General features: G+C 50.3%; 1 protein-coding gene across 2 annotated transcripts in view; it reads right to left on the minus strand.

The window, feature by feature from the left end:
• The window catches only part of CEP128 (centrosomal protein 128), a 112,505-nt gene extending 86,958 nt beyond the window's left edge, over nt 1-25,547 (minus strand). For both annotated transcript variants that reach the window (XM_044271616.1, XM_044271615.1), the window contains exons 1-10: nt 25,440-25,547; nt 11,436-11,597; nt 10,405-10,491; nt 8,404-8,524; nt 8,182-8,309; nt 8,004-8,095; nt 6,567-6,639; nt 5,743-5,859; nt 2,625-2,711; nt 1,096-1,170 (exon numbers count right to left, since the gene is read on the minus strand). In XM_044271616.1, coding sequence (XP_044127551.1) covers nt 1,096-1,170; nt 2,625-2,711; nt 5,743-5,859; nt 6,567-6,639; nt 8,004-8,095; nt 8,182-8,309; nt 8,404-8,524; nt 10,405-10,491; nt 11,436-11,582 — 927 coding nt within the window. In that variant the 5' untranslated portion in view covers nt 11,583-11,597; nt 25,440-25,547. The remainder of the gene's footprint in view (nt 1-1,095; nt 1,171-2,624; nt 2,712-5,742; nt 5,860-6,566; nt 6,640-8,003; nt 8,096-8,181; nt 8,310-8,403; nt 8,525-10,404; nt 10,492-11,435; nt 11,598-25,439) is intronic.
• Between the last annotated feature and the right edge of the window lie 1,252 nt (nt 25,548-26,799).

The raw sequence follows: 26,799 nt of genomic DNA on the forward strand, positions 1-26,799 counted from the left end.
AATAGCAATTAATTCATAACTTGTAGTAGAAATAACACAGGAACAGCACAACATACAGACATGAGAATAGAGGCTCCAGGATTGTTATTACATGGGGAATGCATGAACCTATTAACACAGGCCTGTCAGGAGCGGGCAGGGGTCCCCTTTAAGCTAAATTCTTATCAGTTTGATAAGGCTTCATGCTAAGGGTCCTTTTACATGTGTAACTATCAGGAACAAACCTTTCATTACTCCTTGTCCGCTTGTGTGAATGGCATTACTCCTCTGTATGGGGATCAGTGGTCAATACTACGATCATTCCTCCCCACACAGCTTCATTGTTTCTCACCAGCAAATCCCAGTTTACACAGGAGGATGTGATGCAACCATCAGGTCACCACACAAATTAATATTTTGCTTGACTGTGAGGTGATCAGCAGAACATTTGCACAGGACAATTACTGGGAAAGGGTGTACGCAATAATAATGAACTGGCCAGATCGCGTAAAAGCGCTTTAGATGAAAAGAAGCCAATGGACAGTGAACGGCTACAGAGGATAAGCGCTGGAAAATAATAAAACATGCCCCTAAGATGTCCATAGCCTATAAGTCAAAGAGACATATATACTCTAATCATCATCGCCATGTGGCTTAAACAATGTCATTTTATTACCAGCAATTCCCTATATAATCACAGGCTGATGGGAGTGCACATCACAAGACGTTACCATACGCAGAATACCCAAGCTGCTGTTTACCCATAGAATGGCTTTGCCATTGTTTTACAGATAATTCAGCGACTGTTCGCGTGTTAAGGTCTCCTCCACAGTCCGCACTCTGTCCAGCTTCCCTATACACATATATGTATATTCTATGGAGAAAGTGGAAGAAGCTTCTGCCAGAAACTTCTAGAAACAGCTCATCTCCCTGGAGAACAAAAGGATCAGGCTAAAATATTCATTTCACTCGATCTGTGTGTCTCTCGACCTCATCTGTCCGGGGAGAGTCAGGAGCTCTCCACATACTCTGGAGTGTCGGCCCAATCTGCCAACATAAGAGGACTGTGTGTGGCCAGCTTTACAGTAACATACGTCACACTATAACAGGCAGCACCTGGCAGAGCAGAGCTTCCCGGCTTCCTTCCGTCTGATCCAGCCTCCTCCGGTATCTCTCCAAATCCTCCTTCAACTTGAACAAGGGCAGAGAAGAAATGAATAATTACATGCAAACGAACCACAATGAGATCACACCGCCACGTACCAACCTCAACCTAAACCCCACACATGCTGCAGAATTCAATTAGATCACACCGCCATGTACCAACCTCAACCTCAACCCCACACATGCTGCAGGATTCAATGAGATCACACCGCCACGTACCAACCTCAACCTAAACCTGACACATGCTGCAGAATTCAATGAGATCACACCGCCATGTACCAACCTCAACCTAAACCCCACACATGCTGCAGAATTCAATGAGATCACACCGCCACGTACCAACCTCAACCTAAAGCCCACACATGCTGCAGGATTCAATGAGATCACACCGCCACGTACCAACCTGTATTCTAAACCCCACACATGCACCAGAATTCAATGAAATCACACCGCCATGTCCCAACCTCAACCTACACATGCTGCAGAATTCAATGAGATCACACCGCCACGTACCAACCTCAACCTAAAGCCCACACATGCTGCAGGATTCAATGAGATCACACCGCCACGTACCATCCTGTACTCTAAACCCCACACATGCTGCAGAATTCAATGAAATCACACCGCCACCTACCAACCTCAACCTAAAGCCCACACATGCTGCAGGATTCAATGAGATCACACCGCCACGTACCAACCTGTATTCTAAACCCCACACATGCACCAGAATTCAATGAAATCACACCGCCATGTCCCAACCTCAACCTACACATGCTGCAGAATTCAATGAGATCACACCGCCACGTACCAACCTCAACCTAAAGCCCACACATGCTGCAGGATTCAATGAGATCACACCGCCACGTACCATCCTGTACTCTAAACCCCACACATGCTGCAGAATTCAATGAAATCACACCGCCACCTACCAACCTCAACCTACACATGCTGCAGAATTCAATGAGATCACATCGCCATGTACCAACCTCAACCTACACCCCACACATGCTGCAGGATTCAATGAGATCACACCGCCACGTACCATCCTGTACTCTAAACCCCACACATGCTGCAGAATTCAATGAAATCACACCGCCACCTACCAACCTCAACCCCACACATGCTGCAGAATTTAATGAGATCACACCGCCACGTACCAACCTCAACCTAAACCTAAACCCCACACATGCTGCAGAATTCAATGAGATCACACCGCCATGTACCAACCTCAACCTACACATGCTGCAGAATTCAATGAGATCACACCGCCACGTACCAACCTCAACCCCACACATGCTGCAGAATTCAATGAGATCACACCGCCACATACCGTACACTAAACCCGCTGCAGAATTATTGGCTGCACTGGAAAGAGGTCAGATGAACAAGCTTTGTGATCCTGGGTCTTTATGTTCCCCTCACAAGTGTCTACTTTTTGTGTGGAAATCATCATTATGGAAGATGGGTATTTGGCACCGTACCTGGCTCTTGTCACTCTCCAGCTTCCCAAGCTTGTCCCTCAGTGATGCCTCCACCTCATCAGACTTGGATTCCCGCTTTTTCAGTTCCTGTAGTAAGACAAGGGACAGCAGTAAGTAGTCACATACACATACAGGGTCAGCCTGCCTCACACACGTTTAAAGAAAAGGTGTCCCAGTTTCATGTCACTAACCCTGTGTGTCCTGCATGCAAAAACAAGGGGCCATCAGCGGCAACAAGAGATATTCCAGATTACAATAAACTGACGCAGGCCGAAATACTCTCCCACAGAGCAATGCAACAAAGGGCAATGGCTTATAGGAAATCAGCCAAGATAGAAGCTCTCGAGAAAGTGGCGTGTGAAGCAGAGGCCATAGCGGCTACAGATTACTGCTTGTGTGCTGCGCGGTCACCTGCTGTCACCAGGCCATTACAATAGTAGACTAGCGCTGTGCCATTGGCCAATGGCGTATACCAGGCATCCTCAAACTGCAGCCCTCCAGCTGTTGCAAAACTACAACTCCCAACAGCTATCAGCCTACAGCAGGGCATTGTGGGAGTTGTAGTTTTACACAGCTGGAGGGCCGCAGTTTGAGATCGCCTGGCGTATACTGATATATACGGCTCTGTGTAGTATATTATAACTGTATTTTATTATATTGTACCAATCATATTTTATTCTGGGTTAGGCTTTGTTCCGCTCATGAAGCTTTGTCAGAAAGATCCTACGTGTACTCAAGTGATAGCCTGCAGAATTGTGACTGCAGCTCTGCAGGGGCCTGGTCTGTAAACAGCATAGGTGTAACTGCAGTTCTGGATGGGACTAGAGTATAAAATATGAGTGAGTGCAGATCTGTAGGGGACTGGAGAATATCTCAGACCAGTTACAGAACATGACATTAGATAAAAATGTACATTTTCTGCAACCTATGAGTGTTTTAACACTACAACTCCCAGCATGTTTCATAACCCTGCAAAATATGTAAATCAATGCTTTATATTCTAAGAAAGAAGAGGAATGAAGGGACAGTAAAAAATTGAAGGAAAAGTGAAATTCATCTGCCACCCTACAGAACATAATGAATCCCGCAGCATAGGGTTCTGCCACCCACCACGTGCCTACCATCCCTCATCTGCTCTTTTTTGAAAATCCCTTACAAGTGGCTGCGCCATTCTCCTAGCGACTCCAGGATCCTGATTGCCCTAAACGGTTTTAAATCACGAGGAACAGTGTGAACGGTAATGGAGCGTCCCCGGGGCATCTTTAAACCTTTAATAACAACAATCTCTTTCTCTTCCCTTTTAAGTGTGCATATTTCCATTAGAAAAGCCAGGCGGTGGATGAGAATATTAACACGCTCAGGCTGCGCCAGACAAGAGCACCACAGACAGATGAAAAGGGGGAAGATTTGACAGAATACAATCAAATTGCCGGATGAAAGCGTCACCCTCCTGCAGACGCGCTTTTGTCGTTCCTGGTTGGTGCTGAGTGATCAGAACAAGAGAAGAGTCTTGTGAGAGGCGACACGGCGATTGTGACCCCAATAATAGAGGGGTACGGAGGACAGCGGCAGGAAATAGAGGACAGCATTAAAGCTCCTCATCAGAGGCTGGCCCCGTACACATAAGACACTGGTTGTTTGAGGGCCACACTCACTGAAGAGATCTGCCGACAGCTCACACAATAACTGCACATATCATTTCTATCAATTGCTGCTCATGGATTTCTCACTAAGTAATGCCCCAGTAACAAGAAACATTTGGGCTATAGGTTGTGGAACGAGCCACGGCATGAACATGTGCAGAACGGCTAGTGGCTTGTGATCGGTGTACAGCTACCGAGCCTACGCTGAACATGTGCAGGCGTCCTTATACTTTTTCTTTATCCTTTTTTTATTTTATTTTTTTTACTTGAAACTTCATTTTTTTTTCCCCCCACTTTTGGACTTACACTTTTGGGAGTCTGATCCCCTTTACACTGCATTCCAATACTTCTGTATTGGAATGCGTTGGCTGTAAGTGCATTACACAGTGCAGCTTCCTGCCTGTTAGATCCAGGGGGCTGGATCTCACAGGCTCTCCACCGGAAGGCAGCCCCGATGCCTAAGGATGGCATCAGGCTGCCTTCCATGCCATCAGGTCCCCATCAAGGCAGCACGGGGACCCGATAGCAGCACCGATCCCTGCCCGACATCGCACGAGCCATGGTCAGTGCTGACCACGGCACATGAAGGGTTAATGCACCGGCATCGGTGATTTCACCGTTGCCGAAGCATGCAGCAGGGGTTCGGCTATCAGTGACTGCCGGACCCCTTCCTCTGATTGGGCAGACGCGGCTCCTGCACCCGCCCGATCCCCATGAAGTACATGTATGTCATGGGTCTTTACATCCAGCAAAGAAATTATGTACATGTAGGTCATGGGTACTTAAGGGGGTTAATGGCGGCATAAAAAGTATATTTTGTCAGCAGCACATCTCATTTAAACAGGAGATGTGATACCAACAATTATGTAAAAGAACAATTGTCAGGCAAATATCCGCCATGTGAACATCCTTAATCCAGTGCCGGCTGATTTGCTATATAATCAGTTGCCGCTCACTACACAGGTAGGAATCTGCCAATGTTCAACCACCCAAAGTCCCAAATCTGTAATGAGCAAAGGAACACCTTATTAATCAATGGAACCGATTGAGGTAAACAACAGTTACACAGCAGGAGTCATTACTGATCATCATTACGTGTATGGGCAGCTGAAGAACGATGGGGGTGATGATACAATTTATCCAGAATAGTAGCAGTAAACCTGCAGATTATTTGTGATCAATACTAAAGAGGCAGTAAAGAAACAAACCTGGCGGGGTCTACACGCTCCCATATGGAGCTGCGCCTGCATTCAGCTGTTATTTCATCCATGTGTTCTCAGTTTCAGTTGCAAATACTGAACCATATACAGACGACAATCATGGGGCCCATATTTTTTGCATGCTCTACTGACATCAGCCTATCCTATGAACCGTGCAGAGTATTGAATATAGAATGTGAACATGAGAGAAGCCCCACAGAATACCATGTGCAAGAAGAATGGAGATGTGAATACACGAGACTGACAAAGCCTCACCCCCTGCAGATGAGTGGACACGTGGCCCAGGTGATCCTGTCGTCTCTCGGCCTGTTGCCGCTCTGTTCTCAACTCCTGCTCCAGTTGCTGCAGCCGCCGCTCCACTCGCTCGGAGACCTAACGATACAACCAGCAATATATTTTTTTACTTTTTTACCTTACAGCAGAATACTCCTGCAGGACTGAAGGGGAGTACTCGCTGCTGTCACCAGACAGTCAGTAATCTGTGAATGGTACTGCAGACTGTCACAAGCAGGACAAATTTATGAAGCTCCCAGGATACTGATTATCAAAAAGTGATACCAAGATGGACACTACAAAAGGGAGCTGCCATCTCAGATTGATCTGGCACAGGGAACTACAAACCTGGTCCTACAACCAGCTCCAAAACGTACAATACATCCACAATTTGATGGGCCAGACCTGTGATAATAAACATGGATGACCAACCAATCCATATATGAAAGTCAATGGAGGGGACCAAAGTAAATGGATAATATCAACTTAGGGACAACATGCGGTATTACAGCCGACGTCTCCAATAAGCCATCAGAATAAACCAGCACAACTTCCTATGGCAGCACTGTGGTGACAGGAGTGTGCTGGGAGCCATGACTGAGGAGCGCTCCAATACTCGCACCTCTCTGTAATAAGCTGCTTTTGTCAGATAAAAGCAATAACATAGGGAAACACAGGAAGGCACAAGTGTCAATCACAGAGGCGACAGGCGACCACACACCAGGGGCAATGGATTAATGTCCGCTGCTCCCGTTACCGCCTCTCCTGTCACAAAGGACACAAGTCATCAATGCACTGACACTCACAGATTCCTGGTGCTGGGCTTGATCAAGGCGGACATTTAATTCCTGGAGGGCTTTCTTGGTTTCAGCTTCAGTTCTGCAAGAAGATCAAGATCAAGCAATTTACGAAAGTATATGAGAATGTCACAGAAGTTTAATTATACATGTATCACCGACAAAGGCCAAGGGTTTCAAAGGTCATACTCCTTCAAATCACCTACGGAACTGAAGTGCCAGACTATCAGGTAAAGTCCTGCTAATCTGTCACATGACTATTTTTGGAAAGGTTTTATGCTGGATTAAAGGGATTCTGTCACCTGGATTTTATCTATGGAGATTTTCACATCATCACATCAGTCTTCACGATTTAATCTAAAATATACTAGTCTTACCCCCATCTGTCTTGTTATTTAGGGTAAAAAAATAAATAAAAAAATTGCTTTTATTAATATGCAAATGACCTCTATAAGGAGCCCAAGGGGCTGTCCCTCTGTCCGTTGGAGCCCAGCCACGCCCATTATCTCAGAGCCCAGCACCGCCCCTCTGTTAATTATTCACTTCTCTTCTAGTGCGCCGTAGTCTCGCGCATGCGCCCTGGTTACACTTGATCGGGTCCGCGCGGTGTCCTGGCAGCAGTCTCACCGAAGCAAGCGCACACAGCCGTCTGAGCAATTGCATATTAATAAAAGTGATTTTTACCCTAAATAAGACAGATGGGGGGGTAAGACTAGTATATTTTAAACTAACTCGTGGAGACTGATATGATGATATGAAAATCTCTATAGCTAAAATCCAGGTGACAGAATCCCTTTAAGGCTACTTTCATATTTGCGGCACTGTATTCTGTCGGAGATCTCCGGATGCTACCAGAATCCCTGTCAGCCCTACTAACTATGACGGAGTTCGGCGCAGATCAGGCTGCAACAGGCAAATATGTGAGGCCAAAGACTGACTGCAGTGGATAAATGAATGATGAACCGCATGTGTTCACCGCAGGACCAGCGGGAAGCGGAGCAATGGGGAAGTAAAAGGTACAGGTGGCATAAACTTCATAACGGAACTGCAGGTGATAAATCCATAGCGTCTACATTAGAAGAAAAATGGATGAGATTTAAAAAAAAAATAAATAGGTCATCCACACTCTACAGAAAATTTCAGCAACAAAACGGGCACACGACTTGACCTATGGTGAGAATTTTAAATCAGTGTCACTTGAACTGAACAACAAACTCTGCAACAAACCCCTCATGGTGGGAATTTTACGCTGCAGAAGTCTGGTAGATGAGCTCCGAATTTTCTATTGCAAAAAATCTGACAGAAGAGTTGCTAAACATGGTCGTACCCTCAAAAGTGTGAATAATTATTATTTTTTCCTTCATTTTATACATGTCTTGATTTTAAAAAGAAATCTTTGAAAACCGTCTCAGAACACCAAGAATGTTTCAGTGTACAGATGGGCACCTGTTTCTATGGGCGAGTTCTCTGCTCAGGTCACCATTGATCCTCAATTGGTCACTGCTCAGATCCCGCAGAGACTGGTGCAAAGAATGAAGCTGCAAAACACATCCCCAATTATTAGTCCCCATCACATAGTAAATCAGGATGTGTCAGAAGACCCCCCAATCTCTGCTCAGCTCACCTGATCAGGATCACCAGGCTCATCAACAAAGCGCACACTAGCCGAGCGAGACCGCCGCCGTCTATTCAACCCCACATCACTGTAGTCTTTGAGGGGAGAGGTCGGGTGAAGGCGTCGATTTCCAGTAACTGCAAAACAAAAACCCATGACGTATTTCATATAAAATACAGACTGCCTACGCGATTTATCTTGTACTAAAGTCTCACAAACCCAAGGGCTGACCTGTTGTAGCGTCCAGGTCACTTGCACACAAGCTGGACAGAGAGGCGCTCCGAAATCCAGACAGGCGGGACAGGCGTTTGCTTCTCAGCTGTTCGATGGACTGCTCCAGGGTTTCTTTGAGCTGGAGAGGACAGAAGATCTAATTATCAATGAAATGTGTGTACAGATTTGCAGCCCCATAGATTACATGGATGTCCATGGAAACCCCCCTATGCTGCAGTGGAAATACATAGTAAGGGTGGCCAGTAGGACGAGGCTGCTGAATCCTTCAAGGGGGTTTCTAATTTTATCTAAATACATTTGTGTTAATAAATAGTTACAGTTTTAAACATTTTACATGTCAATTGCTCAACACTTCAACATGGCTGCTTGCTGTAAGTGAACAGGGTCATTCCAATAATGCTCACAGCTGAGGGTCTGTTACAACAGTAGTCAGTCTAGAAAACGCCCTCTAAGCTGAACCCTCTGCCCACAGATGTAACAAACCCTCAGCTGTGAGAGGTAGAACCTCTGGATGTAATGACGAATGTTCATATTAAGATACTGTAAGCAGGGGTCTTAAACTGGAGCACAACTTGTGTTCAAAAGTCACAGTTATGGCCAAGACCCCACTTGTGCAGCTTTAGGTGGGGTTTGCACCGTGCTCAGAACTTTTCAAAAACGTAGTGGGTGGCGCTGGTGGAGAATGACGGCACGGGGACAGATCAGTGCGGCCTGGCACATTTATTAGTTTTTAACCAGAAAATAGAAAAAAAAATCATACCCAAATCCTCTGTTATGGCACCCAGACAGCCAGAGATGCACCACAATAATTTAGAGGCATGGCCCATTTGGTACCAGAGTAACCGAGATTAAGACTGGCATATCTCAATAAATGTCCCCCTCTTGTTCGGAGGAAAGTTGCAGAACTCGATAGCAGCATTTTGACAGCGATCAGAGAGAATCTTTTTATGGGGGAGGAATCTGGATTTATTCTACCGTCATGGGAACAATGTTTCATAGAAAAGAACCCACAAATAGAAAAGTGAATGCTTTGTGCCATTTCATGCAGCGCTGGAGGTCACCCTCATAATGACTTGTTCCCCCTGAAACGTGTCGAGTGGTTTGCATCAGGGAACATCTTCTGAACCTCTCCCCCTGGCGCCCCTGTTCCCACACTGCAGACTGATGCTGCTCCCAAAATCACATCACCTGCCTCCTCGTCTGACAGCCACTTCCCACGCAGCCAATTATCACAGCTAATTACAGACTGTGCGACTAGATGGGGAGTTTTCATCATGTATCAGGCCCCTTTTATTGCTCTCAGGAGGTCAAGCGTGTGAACAGCATCCAAACCCCAATAAGACAGGCTGGTGATCGCACACAGGCTGAACAAAGGAAGATGGTAGAACAGCCGTGACTGACACTAGCACCGACTCCTCCACCGTTATCTATTACACCGACATTTACTGCTGTACCGCAGCAAATCCAGCTTAGGGCGCTGGAGAGGGGAGAATGCGTCCTGCAACCTGGAGAAGACATTATATCACCCCTATGGAGTGATATATACCTCCTGTAACCTGCAGAAGACATTATATCACCCCTACAGAGTTATATATACCTCCTGTAACCTGCAGAACACATTATATCCCCCCTATGGAGTATTATATACCTCCTGTAACCTGGAGAAGACATTATATCACCCTATATAGAGTAATATATACCTCCTGCAAGGCGGATAAGACATTATATCACCCCATATAAAGTAATATATACCTCCTGTAACCTGCAGAAGACATTATATCACCCCTATGGAGTAATATATACCTCCTGTAACCTGGAGAAGACATTATATCACCCCTATGGAGTAATATATACCTCCTGTAATCAGCAGAACACATTATATCACCCCATATAGAGTAATGTATGCTTCCTGCAGAAGACAGACTATCACACCTGTAAGTAACATGGCTCCTGTAATTTATAGATGACAACAATGAGTCTTGGCAGCTGACAACTTACACTGGTGATAGCTTCAGTCTGATCAGAGTTGTACTCCCTGTACTGTCCAAGCATCTCGTCAACTTGCTTCAGATTCCGGCTGGTGTCCTTAAAAGAGAAGAAAAGATAAAACTTCCCCCCCCCAAAAAAATCAGGAAGCGGCAAATAACAAAAACCATAGGAACTGGGATGGCGAGACAGGGGATAGATGGGAAAACCAAGTGCATTCCTATAGTGACACTACATATAAGGCTGATGATAAGAGCACGGTCTCTTCTGAGTAAACCAGTTCCCTCTGAGCTCTGCTAAAGACACAGGACTGACAGCTGCAGTAGAATACAGACTGCCATAAACAGCCCCCCTTTGAGCTGATGGATCTGCAGAATTATATACAGTCCTGTATGATGGAAGTCATGTCTGCAAATAGAGATGATGGGCCAGATTTATCACGACTGACCGCTCACTTCACTTTCACATATGGCTAAAGTCAGTTTTAGTCAAGACAGATTTATGATCGGCCCTTTAAGACTGTAATAAATGTGGTTTGACGGTAGCAGTTTATCCGTCAGTAAGCAGCTTTACAAAAGTCGCACATCTTTACAAAAAAGTCACAAGTTTTTATGAAAAAGTCGCATGTTCTATTAAATAGTCTCATAAGATAAGCATGGTCCTCACTGGAGTGAAATTGCAACTTTTTAAATAGTCCCAATAGTAAATCTGTCTAGAGATTAATTTACATAAGAAAACACGCCCACTTTCAGGAAACTGGCGAGCATAGCGCAGAGCAGAAAAAAGTCGCAAATTTGTGCGCAGTTTTAGCGTTTGGGACTTTTTGGGGACTTTTTCACTCCATTATTCTGACCTGAGCTAATGATAAATCTGGCCTGATGTCTGCAGTTCCCTCACACAGTGTGCACTCACTAGGAGACCCTCATGTCTCTATTGTGTCTAGTACAACTGGTGGCCTTTGATTAGAAAATCCAGGGACCACTAATGGGGACAGCATGAATTATCAGGGGCGGTCAGAGGATGTAGAGGACAAAGTGAAGCACCTGCAATGTGTCGGCCAGCTTATGGATCTTCTCAGAGACATCCCCCACTCCTCGTGGCCGTGTGTGCAAGTGAGACGCCCGGAGGGGACCCCTCCTGTTTGCACGGGACCGTAGGTGGGACTCAGAGTCGCTAGAGGAATCTGCCATGTGTCCGACCGACTACTGCAAGAGAGAAGAAAACCATTTATAACGTGTGACCGTGGAGACACGACGGCACTTCTCATGAAAATGATTAACACCGGACGGTATCCGCACGTTTTAATATTTCACAGACGAGCTTACGTCATTAATAATGGTCAATTATGGAGAAATGCATTTTCTAACACTTTCTAAAGATCACGTTTCTTTACAATCCATGATGTACGATTTGTACTTGTTGCACTTTATATTGATGGAGGAGTTTTTATAAACACGATCCCCATTTTGAATTCATTTGCCGTTATACAATAATCATTAATCGGGACTGAAATGACGATATATACAGTATTTGGCACTTTAAGTATTGCTTGAAAAAAGTATGCGGACTGAAACGTGGCCTGGCTGAATAAAGGACACGTTTTCTCTACTCTATGGATGGTCTGAGACACTGTCCCTGTGTTCGGCTCACAGACGATTGTCTACACTGATACAATGCAACAGACTCTCAGCTGGAAGAAATATTAAGGCAGGATTTAAACCTCTAAATAAAATAAGCGTCCTTGCTCACGGATGACAAGCAGAGACAATTCTGGTCCCCATCCCCTTTGCGATGATCGGCCATGTATACAGCGGCCTGTGCCTGTAATTTATCAGCATACGGAGCAGCGGGTGACAGCCATAGTTATAAATGCTTGCGGTACGGCGCCCCACTCCTATAGCGGCTCTCTGCTTTATGACGCAAATAAGTACTCGCCAGAAATAGCCGATGTCCGTGTAAATTCCCTGCCGGAGAACACACAGCCTTCAAGCCAATTAAGGGATATTTCAGGTCTGTCCCTCCATCGTCTCCAGTGACATGAGTGCGAGAAAGATTTAACGAGGACTCGTTTATTGGGATGAAATAACTGTTACTTGGGCATCGTCACAGGTTTATCCCGCCGCACTGGGCGGCAGCAGGCAGTGAAATTTCCGGCTGATTGGATTTTGAATGAGCACCTCTTTGCTGGCAGCGGGAGAAGCCTGCCCCATGCTCTCACTGCAGAGCGGCGGCCCACGTGAAGCCGCTAATTGTGGGACTAATTGCAGCAATGTCAGTGTAAAGCTGCCGAGTGCCGGATAATTACTGTTTAGCAGAAACAGCAATAAAATAGCCGCGTGATCACTCACCCCACAAACACCCCACTTGGCCCTTTGTTTTACAGCACGCCCGCACGCTGCCAGCATTTCAACTGCTGGAGGATACAGCAATCATGGCAATAATTGCCGCTTCTAAGGATGTGAATGCAGACAGCGGGCGGGGGGTCCCTACCTGAATACCCCTTATACCCACCACAGAGAATTACCCTCTAAGGACCGGCGTCACCATGGGGGAGACAAATAACCTAACAGGGATTTAGAGGTCTGAGCCTGTAAACCCGACACCCGCCTCTCAGAGACACCATTATGTCCGGGCCAGGAAGACCGTAGATTGCTACAGACCCCGGGATCCGCCGCTCTGCAGCAATAAAACTTTAAGGTTTCGCAGAGAAAAGCAACAGTTTCGCAAAAATCAAGTTCCCCATCCATCAGTGATTGTGGCCGCGGAGATTCCCAATGCGCGTTTCTGGGAATGGTTAACGTTATTTATGGCCCCTAGCGTGGATCAGCTAATAAAGACTCATATTCACTACCACTTCGTCTACCCCCTCGGTTCCGTTTCACCATCTTCGATTCCCCGGTTTATTTTATGCTGAATACGGACATGGTCACAAGAGCCACTGCATCCAATGACTCATGTCACTGCTGAAGCCAGTCATTGGCCACAGCAGCTCATGTGACTCAAGTCCAGCTGGAAGCAAATAATTCAGGGACCAGAAGAACGGGATTCAAGGAGCAGGGAAATATGAATCTTTCCTTAGCTGATCCATATTAGGGGCCTGTGAAGTGCAGTGTGACCACGCAGCTGCTTGGTAAGTAGCCAATTTCAGATAATGCACATAAGCTGGAGTCAATGATCACACCATAGCCAACACTGCCATAACAGCCAGCTGGTGAAGCATTCATGGGCAGCAGTACCAGCAGCGGACCTCTGCTGTACACAGACTGCTGGGCCCCACTTTCTATAGAGGAGCCCATCTAATATGTGGGACTAGCCAACAGATGATGAGCCCCACCATTCACTCCACCACTGGAGAGGCACATGGCACTGATGAGAGGGGATGGCAGCAGACTGCGATTGGCACTGAGCACATACAGGATGACATGACGCCCACACAGCGCTCCCTGCACTATAACTGGCTTCATGTTCTAACCACCAGGGACACAACCATCTCCATCCCTCGGGATCTCATCACATACATAATGTGCAAACAGTGGGAGAAAGTGAAGTCACAGGGACGCAGGTATAGGCCTTTCATAGGATGCAGCAGTTCCTGGAAAAAGGGCTGATAACAGAATTATTAATCACAAATCTATAAGCTGATGGACATAAATCCAACTGAGAAATCCCCGAGTGAAGAGAATGTGGCCGACACACAACGTGACACGGGTACAAACCCCGTCATATATACATAAAGAGATGGATCCATAAGTACATTACCTGCACTGATCCTGAGTTACATCCTGTATTATACTCCAGAGCTGCACTCACTATTCTGCTGGTGCAGTCACTGTGTACATACATTACTTATCCTGTACTGATCCTCAGTTACATCCTGTATTATACTCCAGAGCTGCACTCACTATTCTGCTGGTGCAGTCACTGTGTACATCCATTACTTATCCTGTACTGATCCTGAGGTACATCCTGTATTATACTCCAGAGCTGCACTCACTATTCTGCTGGTGCAGTCACTGTGTACATACATTACTTATCCTGTACTGATCCTCAGTTACATCCTGTATTATACTCCAGAGCTGCACTCACTATTCTGCTGGTGCAGTCACTGTGTACATACATTACTTATCCTGTACTGATCCTGAGTTACATCCTGTATTATACTCCAGAGCTGCATTCACTATTCTGCTGGTGCAGTCACTGTGTACATACATTACTTATCCTGTACTGATCCTCAGTTACATCCTGTAATATACTCCAGAGCTGCACTCACTATTCTGCTGGTGCAGTCACTGTGTACATACATTACTTATCCTGTACTGATCCTCAGTTACATCCTGTATTATACTCCAGAGCTGAGTGATCCAGGTAGATGCAGAGCAATGTTCTGAAAGGTTAGTGGTGTAATAATCTGCAGGATCTCTCTCTGTACATCTGTCAGGAGGTGGAGTGATGTCCTGCAGATCCGTGTACAAGGCACAGCGGTGTATTATGGACACTACAATCCTCAGCAGTAGCTTCCACTCTGCGTCTGATGTAGAGGTGACAGTCGCCCACTCCTGAGATACATAAGATGATGTAATCCACGGGCGGCAGCTGTGACATCTCTATTAGAGTGCCTGTCACCTGTACAGCACTCGTCCTCCCCTCCCTGTCCCTGGAACAGGACACCACTCAGTACTGGGGGGTCCTGGGTGCTGACAGGCAGGAAGCCATCAGATAACACAGGGCAGGATGCAGCGGGGGAATCACACACTGCGGCGGCTCCGGGGGACAGCGCAATGGCTTGTTTTACTCTCAATGCTGAGAAACTGCTCCCATTAATAGCAGCATAACTATCAGTCAGTGCCCTGCAGAGAGCCAGACAGCGCTGCACTGCCCCCTAGACATTGTCAACTGGTACTACACCTGTACATCACACAGGGACCAGATGTGAGGGCGGCACAGACAGAAAACTACCTCGTACAGGGACCGGATTACCAAATATTCCAGATTATCGGACAGTCAGAAGGGTTTTACCAGATTCCCAGGCTGCACCGCACACACCACGTGACCAGCGTACGTCAGTGTAGGGCTGCACGATATGGGAATTTTGTGCGATTGCGATTAGGGTCCTAAAAATTGCGATAACGGTATGCGATTGTGCTAGAGGTCTATTTGCTTGGATTTTCAAGGCAAAAATCACACACATTACTGGTAATGCTGAAATGTAGTTATGCTCAATTACTGAAATGCACAGTGTTTTTCAAAATAAAACATCTTTTACTAAAGTAAATAACATATTTGCATTTCTGCAAAAGTACAAAATACAAAACTTGCCATTTTCTTAATAGCGCTGCACAGAACAGATAGAAGAACATGTGATCATTACAATAAGATTTTCCGAACACAGGAACTGTAAAAGAACACCATAGTCAGCAGCAGCAGTAATATAAGGTAATATACTGCCCATAAGACGCACCTAGGTTTTTAAGGGCTCTTTCACATCTGCGTTCTTTTCTTCCGGCATAGAGTTCCGTCGTCGGGGCTCTATGCCGGAAGAATACTGATCAGGATTATCCTAATGCATTCTGAATGGACAGTCCGTCCTTCAGGATGCATCAGGATGTCTTCCGTTCCGGAACGGAACGTTTTTTGGCCGCAGCAAATAGCGCAGCATGCTGCGCTTTTTGCTCCGGCCAAAAATCCGGAACACTTGCCGCAAGGCCGGATCCGGAATGAATGCCCATTGAAAGGCATTGATCCGGCCTTAAGCTAAACGTCGTTTCGGCGCATTGCCGGATGCGACGTTTAGCTTTTTCTGAATGGTTACCATGGCTGCCGGGACGCTAAAGTCCTGGCAGCCATGGTAAAGTGTAGTGGGGAGCGGGGGAGTAGTATACTTACCATCCGTGCGGCTCCCGGGGCGCTCCAGAGTGACGTCAGGGCGCCCCACGCGCATGGATGACGTGAACGCATGGATCACATGATCCATGCGCATGGGGCGCTCTGATGTCATTCTGGAGCGCCCCGGGAGCCGCACGGGCGGTAAGTATACTGCTCCCCCGCTCCCCGCTCCTACTATGGCAACCAGGACTTTAATAGCGTCCTGGCTGCCATAGTAACACTGAAAGCATTTTGAAGACGGATCCGTCTTCAAATGCTTTCAGTACACTTGCGTTTTTCCGGATCCGGCGTGTAATTCCGGCAAGTGGAGTACACGCCGGATCCGGACAACGCAAGTGTGAAAGAGGCCTAAGGAAGAAAATAAGAAGAAAAATATTTGGAACCAAAAAGGTGTGCTTTTGGTGGGTTTTAAACGAATGGTGATCTCTGGATGACATACCCGTTATAGGGGGGGGGGGGGGGGGATCTCTGGATGACGTACCGTTATGGGGGGGGGGGGGGGGGATCTCTGGATGACGTACCCGTTATTGGGGGGGGGGGGGGGGAGAATCTCTGGACGACACTGCTATGGGGGGGGGGGGGGAATCTCTGGACGACACTGCTATGGTGGTGGGGGGGGAATCTGTGGACGACACTGCTATGGTGGTGGGGGGGGGAATCTGTGGACGACACTGCTATGGGAGGGGGGGGGGAATCTGTGGACGACACTGCTATGGGGGGGGATCTGTGGACGACACTGCTATGGGGGGGATCTGTGGACGACACTGCTATGGGGGGGATCTGTGGACGACACTGCTATGGGGGGGATCTGTGGACGACACTGCTATGGGGGGGATCTGTGGACGACACTGCTATGGGGGGGGATCTGTGGACGACACTGCTATGGGGGGGATCTGTGGACGACACTGCTATGGGGGGGATCTGTGGACGACACTGCTATGGGGGGGATCTGTGGACGACACTGCTATGGGGGGGATCTGTGGACGACACTGCTATGGGGGGGATCTGTGGACGACACTGCTATGGGGGGGATCTGTGGACGACACTGCTATGGGGGGGATCTGTGGACGACACTGCTATGGGGGGGATCTGTGGACGACACTGCTATGGGGGGGATCTGTGGACGACACTGCTATGGGGGGGATCTGTGGACGACACTGCTATGGGGGGGATCTGTGGACGACACTGCTATGGGGGGGATCTGTGGACGACACTGCTATGGGGGGGATCTGTGGACGACACCTGCTATGGGGGGGATCTGTGGACGACACTGCTATGGGGGGATCTGTGGACGACACTGCTATGGGGGGGATCTGTGGACGACACTGCTATGGGGGGATCTGTGGACGACACTGCTATTTGGGGGGATCTGTGGACGACACTGCTATGGGGGGGATCTGTGGACGACACTGCTATGGGGGGGATCTGTGGCCGACACTGCTATGGGGGGGATCTGTGGACGACACTGCTATGGGGGGGATCTGTGGACGACACTGCTATGGGGGGGATCTGTGGACGACACTGCTATGGGGGGGATCTGTGGACGACACTGCTATGGGGGGGATCTGTGGACGACACTGCTATGGGGGGGATCTGTGGACGACACTGCTATGGGGGGGATCTGTGGACGACACTGCTATGGGGGGGATCTGTGGACGGACACTGCTATGGGGGGGATCTGTGGACGACACTGCTATGGGGGGGATCTGTGGACGACACTGCTATGGGGGGATCTGTGGACGACACTGCTATGGGGGGGGATCTGTGGACGACACTGCTATGGGGGGGATCTGTGGACGACACTGCTATGGGGGGGATCTGTGGACGACACTGCTATGGGGGGATCTGTGGACGACACTGCTATGGGGGGGATCTGTGGACGACACTGCTATGGGGGGGATCTGTGGACGACACTGCTATGGGGGGGATCTGTGGACGACACTGCTATGGGGGGATCTGTGGACGACACTGCTATGGGGGGGATCTGTGGACGACACTGCTATGGGGGGGATCTGTGGACGACACTGCTATGGGGGGGATCTGTGGACGACACTGCTATGGGGGGGATCTGTGGACGACACTGCTATGGGGGGGATCTGTGGACGACACTGCTATGGGGGGGATCTGTGGACGACACTGCTATGGGGGGGATCTGTGGACGACACTGCTATGGGGGGGATCTGTGGACGACACTGCTATGGGGGGGATCTGTGGACGACTGCTTATGGGGGGATTTCTGTGGGACACTGCTATGGGGGGATCTGTGGACGACACTGCTATGGGGGGGATCTGTGGACGACAACTGCTATGGGGGGGATCTGTGGACGACACTGCTATGGGGGGGATCTGTGGACGACACTGCTATGGGGGGGATCTGTGGACGACACTGCTATGGGGGGGATCTGTGGACGACACTGCTATGGGGGGGATCTGTGGACGACACTGCTATGGGGGGGATCTGTGGACGACACTGCTATGGGGGGGATCTGTGGACGACACTGCTATGGGGGGGATCTGTGGACGACACTGCTATGGGGGGGATCTGTGGACGACACTGCTATGGGGGGGATCTGTGGACGACACTGCTATGGGGGGGATCTGTGGACGACACTGCTATGGGGGGATCTGTGGACGACACTGCTATGGGGGGGATCTGTGGACGACACTGCTATGGGGGGATCTGTGGACGACACTGCTATGGGGGGGATCTGTGGACGACACTGCTATGGGGGGGGATCTGTGGACGACACTGCTATGGGGGGGATCTGTGGACGACACTGCTATGGGGGGGATCTGTGGACGACACTGCTATGGGGGGGATCTGTGGACGACACTGCTATGGGGGGGATCTGTGGACGACACTGCTATGGGGGGGATCTGTGGACGACACTGCTATGGGGGGGATCTGTGGACGACACTGCTATGGGGGGGATCTGTGGACGACACTGCTATGGGGGGGATCTGTGGACGACACTGCTATGGGGGGGATCTGTGGACGACACTGCTATGGGGGGGATCTGTGGACGACACTGCTATGGGGGGGATCTGTGGACGACACTGCTATGGGGGGGATCTGTGGACGACACTGCTATGGGGGGGATCTGTGGACGACACTGCTATGGGGGGGATCTGTGGACGACACTGCTATGGGGGGGATCTGTGGACGACACTGCTATGGGGGGGATCTGTGGACGACACTGCTATGGGGGGGATCTGTGGACGACACTGCTATGGGGGGGATCTGTGGACGACACTGCTGGGGGGGGATCTGTGGACGACACTGCTGGGGGGGGGGATCTGTGGACGACACTGCTGGGGGGGGGGATCTGTGGACGACACTGCTGGGGGGGGGGGATCTGTGGACGACACTGCTGGGGGGGGGGGATCTGTGGACGACACTGCTGGGGGGGGGGAATCTGTGGACGACACTGCTGGGGGGGGGGAATCTGTGGACGACACTGCTGGGGGGGGGGGAATCTGTGGACGACACTGCTTGGGGGGGGGAATCTGTGGACGACACTGTTGGGGGGGGGAATCTGTGGACGACACTGCTGGGGGGGGGAATCTGTGGACGACACTGCTGGGGGGGGGGAATCTGTGGACGACACTGCTGGGGGGGGGAATCTGTGGACGACACTGCTGGGGGGGGAATCTGTGGACGACACTGCTGGGGGGGGGGAATCTGTGGACGACACTGCTGGGGGGGGGGGATCTGTGGACGACATGCTGGGGGGGGGGATCTGTGGACGACACTGCTGGGGGGGGGGGGGATCTGTGGACGACACTGCTGGGGGGGGGGATCTGTGGACGACACTGCTGGGGGGGGGGGGATCTGTGGACGACACTGCTGGGGGGGGGATCTGTGGACGACACTGCTGGGGGGGGGATCTGTGGACGACACTGCTGGGGGGGGATCTGTGGACGACACTGCTGGGGGGGGGATCTGTGGACGACACTGCTGGGGGGGGGATCTGTGGATGACACTGCTGGGGGGGGGGATCTGTGGACGACACTGCTGGGGGGGGGGATCTGTGGACGACACTGCTGGGGGGGGGATCTGTGGACGACACTGCTGGGGGGGGGATCTGTGGACGACACTGCTGGGGGGGGGGATCTGTGGACGACACTGCTGGGGGGGGGGGGATCTGTGGACGACACTGCTGGGGGGGGGGGATCTGTGGACGACACTGCTGGGGGGGGGGGATCTGTGGACGACACTGCTGGGGGGGGGGGATCTGTGGACGACACTGCTGGGGGGGGGATCTGTGGACGACACTGCTGGGGGGGGGGGGATCTGTGGACGACACTGCTATGGGGGGGGGATCTGTGGACAACACTGCTATAGGGGGGGATCTGTGGACAACACTGCTATGGGGGGGGATCTGTGGACAACACTGCTATGGGGGGGGGGGGATCTGTGGACAACACTGCTATGGGGGGGGGGGGAGAATCTGTGGATGACACAAATATAGCATCTTATGCCATGTGCCATCCACAGATCCCCCCCATAACAGTGTCCCTGCAGTGTGACTGACCCCCAATACAGGGGCTGGTATCTGGATTAGGAATGACAGCGGGGACCGATGCAGTCCCTGTATTATAATGCACCGGCCCCGCCCACTGTTGATTAATCTTATCTAACCTGTAGGCATTGTTAAAATATAATAATCATGTGTAATCCAGCTGCATTACTAACAACTAAGTTCCGTAGCAGGGAGGAGGGAGGGCGACGCGTCACTCACTACCTCACGCGCCCACTTAATTCATAAAGTGGGCTGCGCAGGTGCATGACGTAGTGAGTGACGCCTCCTCCCTCCTCTCTGCTACGGAACTTAGTTGTACGTAATACAGCTGGATTACACATGATTATTATATTTTAACAATGCCTACAGGTTAGATAAGATTATACAACAGTGAGTGGGGCCGGTGCATTATTAGAATACAGGGACGCCACAGGTCCCCGCTGTCATTCCTAATCAAGATGGCGGCCCCCAGCCCCTTCTCCCTCTGTTGATACACCCGCCCACCTTGCAGCATCGCGGCGGCCGTGTATCATTTTAGGCCGATTATCACGATACAATTGCTTTGGCGATATATGGTGCAGGCATAGTTTATACTGTGGATAAATCCGAGTGACTGAGCTGTAATACCGGACACAACCATGGGAAGAGAATGCAGAGTACCGGACTTTAGACAAGACACTGATCATCAGATGACGGAGCTTCGCTGGGGCCTATGAAGGTTCGGCGAGACTCCCTCCACCAGGTACTACAGCTTCATAGTACAACACCCCAGGGGCGCCACACACCTCCGCACAGCTTCCCGGACAGGACTACAACCATTACAGCTCCGCTAACATTGTACTGCACACTCAGTACAAGCTGCGATCATTCTGGGTCTACTGCGAGTCCCTTGGGGGAACCTACAACAGAGCATTGCATTCTGGGAGTTTAGCAAGGGGTGGCGTCTTTACAGTAACCATTATAGATTTAAAAGGGGTATTCCGGCATCCACAGGATAGGGGATAACTATCAGAACAGTGGGGGGTCCTACACCTTGCTGCTCCCCTAAAATGACTGGAGAGGCCGATCACACATGTGCGCAGCTGCTCCATTCATTTTTATGGTACTTTAAAAAATAACCGGAGTACAGAAATTTGAAATTAATGGAGCAGTGGCGCGCATGTGCAACTGGCCACTCCGGTCATTTTAGGGGAGCAGCAAGGGGCCTGCAGGGGGTATGGGGGCCCCCCATTCTCAGGATCGTGGGGCTCCCAGCGGTATAACCCTCAACGATCTTATAGCTATGGATAACTGGTACCTACTGGAATACCCCTTTAAGTGGCATTTAGCAGAATTGTGACTGCAGCTCTGGATGTGACTGGAGTAATATATGGGTCACAACCACAGAACAGGGACGATCTTTCCCTTATGTCTGTGCCTCCTCCATTTCTGGTTTTGGCTCACAATCACTGATGGAAATCCCTGACCAAACACTGAAGTGTGAACTAGGCCTAAATGTACAAAATGCACCATTTCATACCGGAAAAGAAGATCCAAAGCCATTGTAAACCGTACACCCTGCAACGCGTTTCGATCAGTCTTTTATGGCCTGAAGAAGATGTGAACCTGTGCATGGCCTGTGCATCGTTTACAATAAGTCTGGATTTTTGGGGATTTGGTAGTCTTTTTCTGTGTGGAATGCTGCATTAGTCCAGCAGTCCTCGCGGACGACCCGCTTCATGCCTGGCGGCAGCTGAACCTTGCCTCTCTTCAGCGTTGCGCCTGAACGGTGCAGTTACATGGCGAGCGCCTTCTTAGCCCCCCCTGCCCCTTCTTTACAGTTGCGGTTTATGTCTAATTACAGTAAATATACAGACTGCGGGAATCTGAAGATCTATGCTGCAGGGAGCAGGCTGACATCTGTCACAGCGGCGCCACCTCCTGGTAGACTAGTAGCACCTGTCAGCAATGCATCCTCCCCCACCCCCATCTATGAACAGGGGGCTCCAGCAGTCCGGTGCATTACTGCGCACACAGAGAACGTGGGGTCAGACTCTCCATGTAAGAAAAGGCTGTAGCTGCATCCCCCCGCTGTACACGGCTGGGGCCCCTGCCCAACATTCACACCCTTCAGGGTGACACGTCGGCCATGTAATAACGTGGTAATTGTGCCACTGACGCAGAACAGTCGCAGCGCCCCTCAATAAAGAGCCACTGTCTGCATACTATGCACTCTTAAAGGGCCAGTACACAACACTGCTAAAACCCATAGGACCCACCGATGACTGGAAGGAGAATTCCTGCACATTTTATCCCTTCTGACCGCTGCTCTGGAGGCACAGTACAACAAAACACACAGCAAACCCCAGACTACATCCAGTGGTCAGGAAATGCTAGGAGTTGTAGTTTCACAGCAGTTGGAGAGCCACAGATTACAGGCCACTGATTTGGCGTGCAGGAGGAAACCGGTGACAATAAGATGTGGCTGGAGACCGAGCGCAGGCCGCTCCTCCAGAGCAGAGATCACACTACTTCCTTCCTCTCACGGCCGAAGTTCCTCTTTATTTGATGCAACAAAACCACCAGAACCTGCGCTGAGCAGAAGGGGAAATTCAGGGCGACGGGTTCAGCAGGGGAGGGGAGGCCATGACCAGCACAGAGAGCGCACCCAGCTACCATCTACCACCATAACAGAGAGACGGCAGCAGGGGCGCTAAGACTTCTACAAACACTGAATGTGTACATCTTAGGCTACATTCCCCCCCCATACACACAGTCACCTCAGTGTGTGTCCCCCTCCCATACACACACACAGTCACCTCAGTGTGTGTCCCCCTCCCATACACACACACAGTCACCTCAGTGTGTGTCCCCCTCCCATACACACACACAGTCACCTCAGTGTGTCCCCCTCCCATACACACACACACAGTCACCTCAGTGTGTGTCCCCCTCCCATACACACACACAGTCACCTCAGTGTGTGTCCCCCTCCCATACACACACACAGTCACCTCAGTGTGTGTCCCCCTCCCATACACACACACAGTCACCTCAGTGGTGTCCCCCTCCCATACACCACACAGTCACCTCAGTGTGTCCCCCTCCCATACACACACACAGTCACCTCAGTGTGTCCCCCTTTCATACACACACACAGTCACCTCAGTGTGTCCCCCTTTCATACACACACACAGTCACCTCAGTGTGTCCCCCTTTCATACACACACACAGTCACCTCAGTGTGTGTCCCCCCTCCCATACACACACACACAGTCACCTCAGTGTGTGTCCCCCTCCCATACACACACACAGTCACCTCAGTGTGTGTCCCCCTCCCATACACACACACAGTCACCTCAGTGTGTGTCCCCCTCCCATACACACACACAGTCACCTCAGTGTGTCCCCCTCCCATACACACACACAGTCACCTCAGTGTGTCCCCCTCCCATACACACACACAGTCACCTCAGTGTGTCCCCCTCCCATACACACACACAGTCACCTCAGTGTGTCCCCCTCCCATACACACACACAGTCACCTCAGTGTGTCCCCCTCCCATACACACACACAGTCACCTCAGTGTGTCCCCCTCCCATACACACACACAGTCACCTCAGTGTGTCCCCCTCCCATACACACACACAGTCACCTCAGTGTGTCCCCCTCCCATACACACACACAGTCACCTCAGTGTGTCCCCCTCCCATACAACACCACCAGGTCACACACAGTCACCTCAGTGTGTCCCCCTCCCATACACACAGTCACTCAGTGTGTCCCCCTCCCATACACACACACAGTCACCTCAGTGTGTCCCCCTCCCATACACACACACACAGTCACCTCAGTGTGTCCCCCTCCCATACACACACACAGTCACCTCAGTGTGTCCCCCTCCCATACACAGTCACCTCAGTGTGTCCCCCTCCCATACACAGTCACCTCAGTGTGTCCCCCTCCCATACACAGTCACCTCAGTGTGTCCCCCTCCCATACACAGTCACCTCAGTGTGTCCCCCTCCATACACAGTCACCTCAGTGTGTCCCCCTCCATACACACACACACACAGTCACCTCAGTGTGTCCCCCTCCCATACACATACACACACACAGTCACCTCAGTGTGTCCCCCTCCCATACACACACACAGTCACCTCAGTGTGTCCCCCTCCCATACACACACACAGTCACCTCAGTGTGTCCCCCTCCCATACACACACACAGTCACCTCAGTGTGTCCCCCTCCCATACACACACACACAGTCACCTCAGTGTGTCCCCCTCCCATACACACACAGTCACCTCAGTGTGTCCCCCTCCCATACACACAGTCACCTCAGTGTGTCCCCCTCCCATACACACACACAGTCACCTCAGTGTGTCCCCCTCCATACACACACACAGTCACCTCAGTGTGTCCCCCTCCCATACACACACACAGTCACCTCAGTGTGTCCCCCTCCATACACACACACAGTCACCTCAGTGTGTCCCCCTCCCATACACACACACAGTCACCTCAGTGTGTCCCCCTCCCATACACACACACAGTCACCTCAGTGTGTCCCCCTCCCATACACACACACACACAGTTACCTGTGTTCCCCGCCCCATACACACACTGACCACCAGTCCCCTCAGAGCCGTCTCCTCACCTTTCCTTCCATCCCCTGTAACTGTCACTGCCGCTGCAGCTATGGCAACTTGAACCTGCCGCCCAAAGCAGGAAGAGGAATGCAGCCGTGCCGGGGCGCAGCCGCTAGGGCTGCAGGGAAGTGTAGTACGTAACGGGGGCTCTACACAGGGCCGAGCGGAAACAGAAACTACATTTCCCAGCATGCACGGCAAACATCGTTTGTGAGAACAATGTGGGTGGAGCCAGGATACAAGGCGGCAGGATTGGCGGCGAGATAAGAGAACCACGCCCACCGGCTGACAGTTTAATAAATTACCCCCTGATAATCTGCAAAACACATATAGAGGAGGACAGAGGGGTCTGCAGAGAGAGAGAGGGGTCTGCAGGGAGGGCGAGAGGGGTCTGCAGGGAGGGCGGGAGGGGTCTGCAGAGAGAGAGAGAGGGGTCTGCAGGGAGGGCGAGAGGGGTCTGCAGGGAGGGCGAGAGGGGTCTGCAGGGAGGGCGGGAGGGGTCTGCAGAGAGAGAGAGGGGTCTGCCCTCTCGGTGGGTTTCCTCGGTGGGACGCGCACCCATCTGATATTAATGGCATATGCCAAGAACATGCCACAAATGTTCTGAAAAGGAATAACCTTTTAACAAAAAATAAATAAATAAAAAAGCTATAAGAAGGATTACTTAACCTGGTTGTTGAAATCCTTTTCTGGTCATTTATTAGACGTTCTCCGTTCCTATAGACCCGTATCCCCCTTTGATTGCAGACATTAAGCTGCTGTCTAAAGTACTTGCTAATGTAGCTCCTCGCCTCATTCCCTTTCTGTTGGTGTCCCACAAGGCTCTGTCCCAGGACCCTGGCTCTTCTTTGTCTACACCAGGCATGCTCAACCTGCGGCCCTCCAGCTGTTGCAAAACTATAACTCCCAGCATGCCCGAACAGCCTACAGCTATTAGCCTACAGCAGGGCATTGTGGGAGTTGTAGTTTTACAACAGCTGGAGGGCCGCAGGTTAAGCATCCCTGGTCTACTCCCTCGGCCTGGGACAGCTCATAGAGGCCCATGGCTTTCAGTATCACTCCTACGCTGACGACACACAGATCTACCTCTCTGGTCCAGACATCTCCACCCTACTATACAGAATCCCACAATGTCTATCTTCTATATCTTCCTCCTTCGCCTTTCGCTTTCTAAAACTTAACATGGATAAAACAGAATTCCTCATCTTTCCCCCATCTTGCTCAACCCCCCAACAGACCTATCTATCATAATCAATGGCTGCACACTCTCCCCGGTCAACCAAGTCCGCTGCCTCGGAGTGACTCCTTCCAACCGCACATCCAAGCCCTTTCCACCGCCTGCAACTCAAAAACATCTCCCGCATCCGC

The sequence above is a fragment of the Bufo gargarizans genome, chromosome 11, assembly GCF_014858855.1.
Source record: "Bufo gargarizans isolate SCDJY-AF-19 chromosome 11, ASM1485885v1, whole genome shotgun sequence".
Taxonomy (NCBI): Eukaryota; Metazoa; Chordata; class Amphibia; order Anura; family Bufonidae; genus Bufo; species Bufo gargarizans.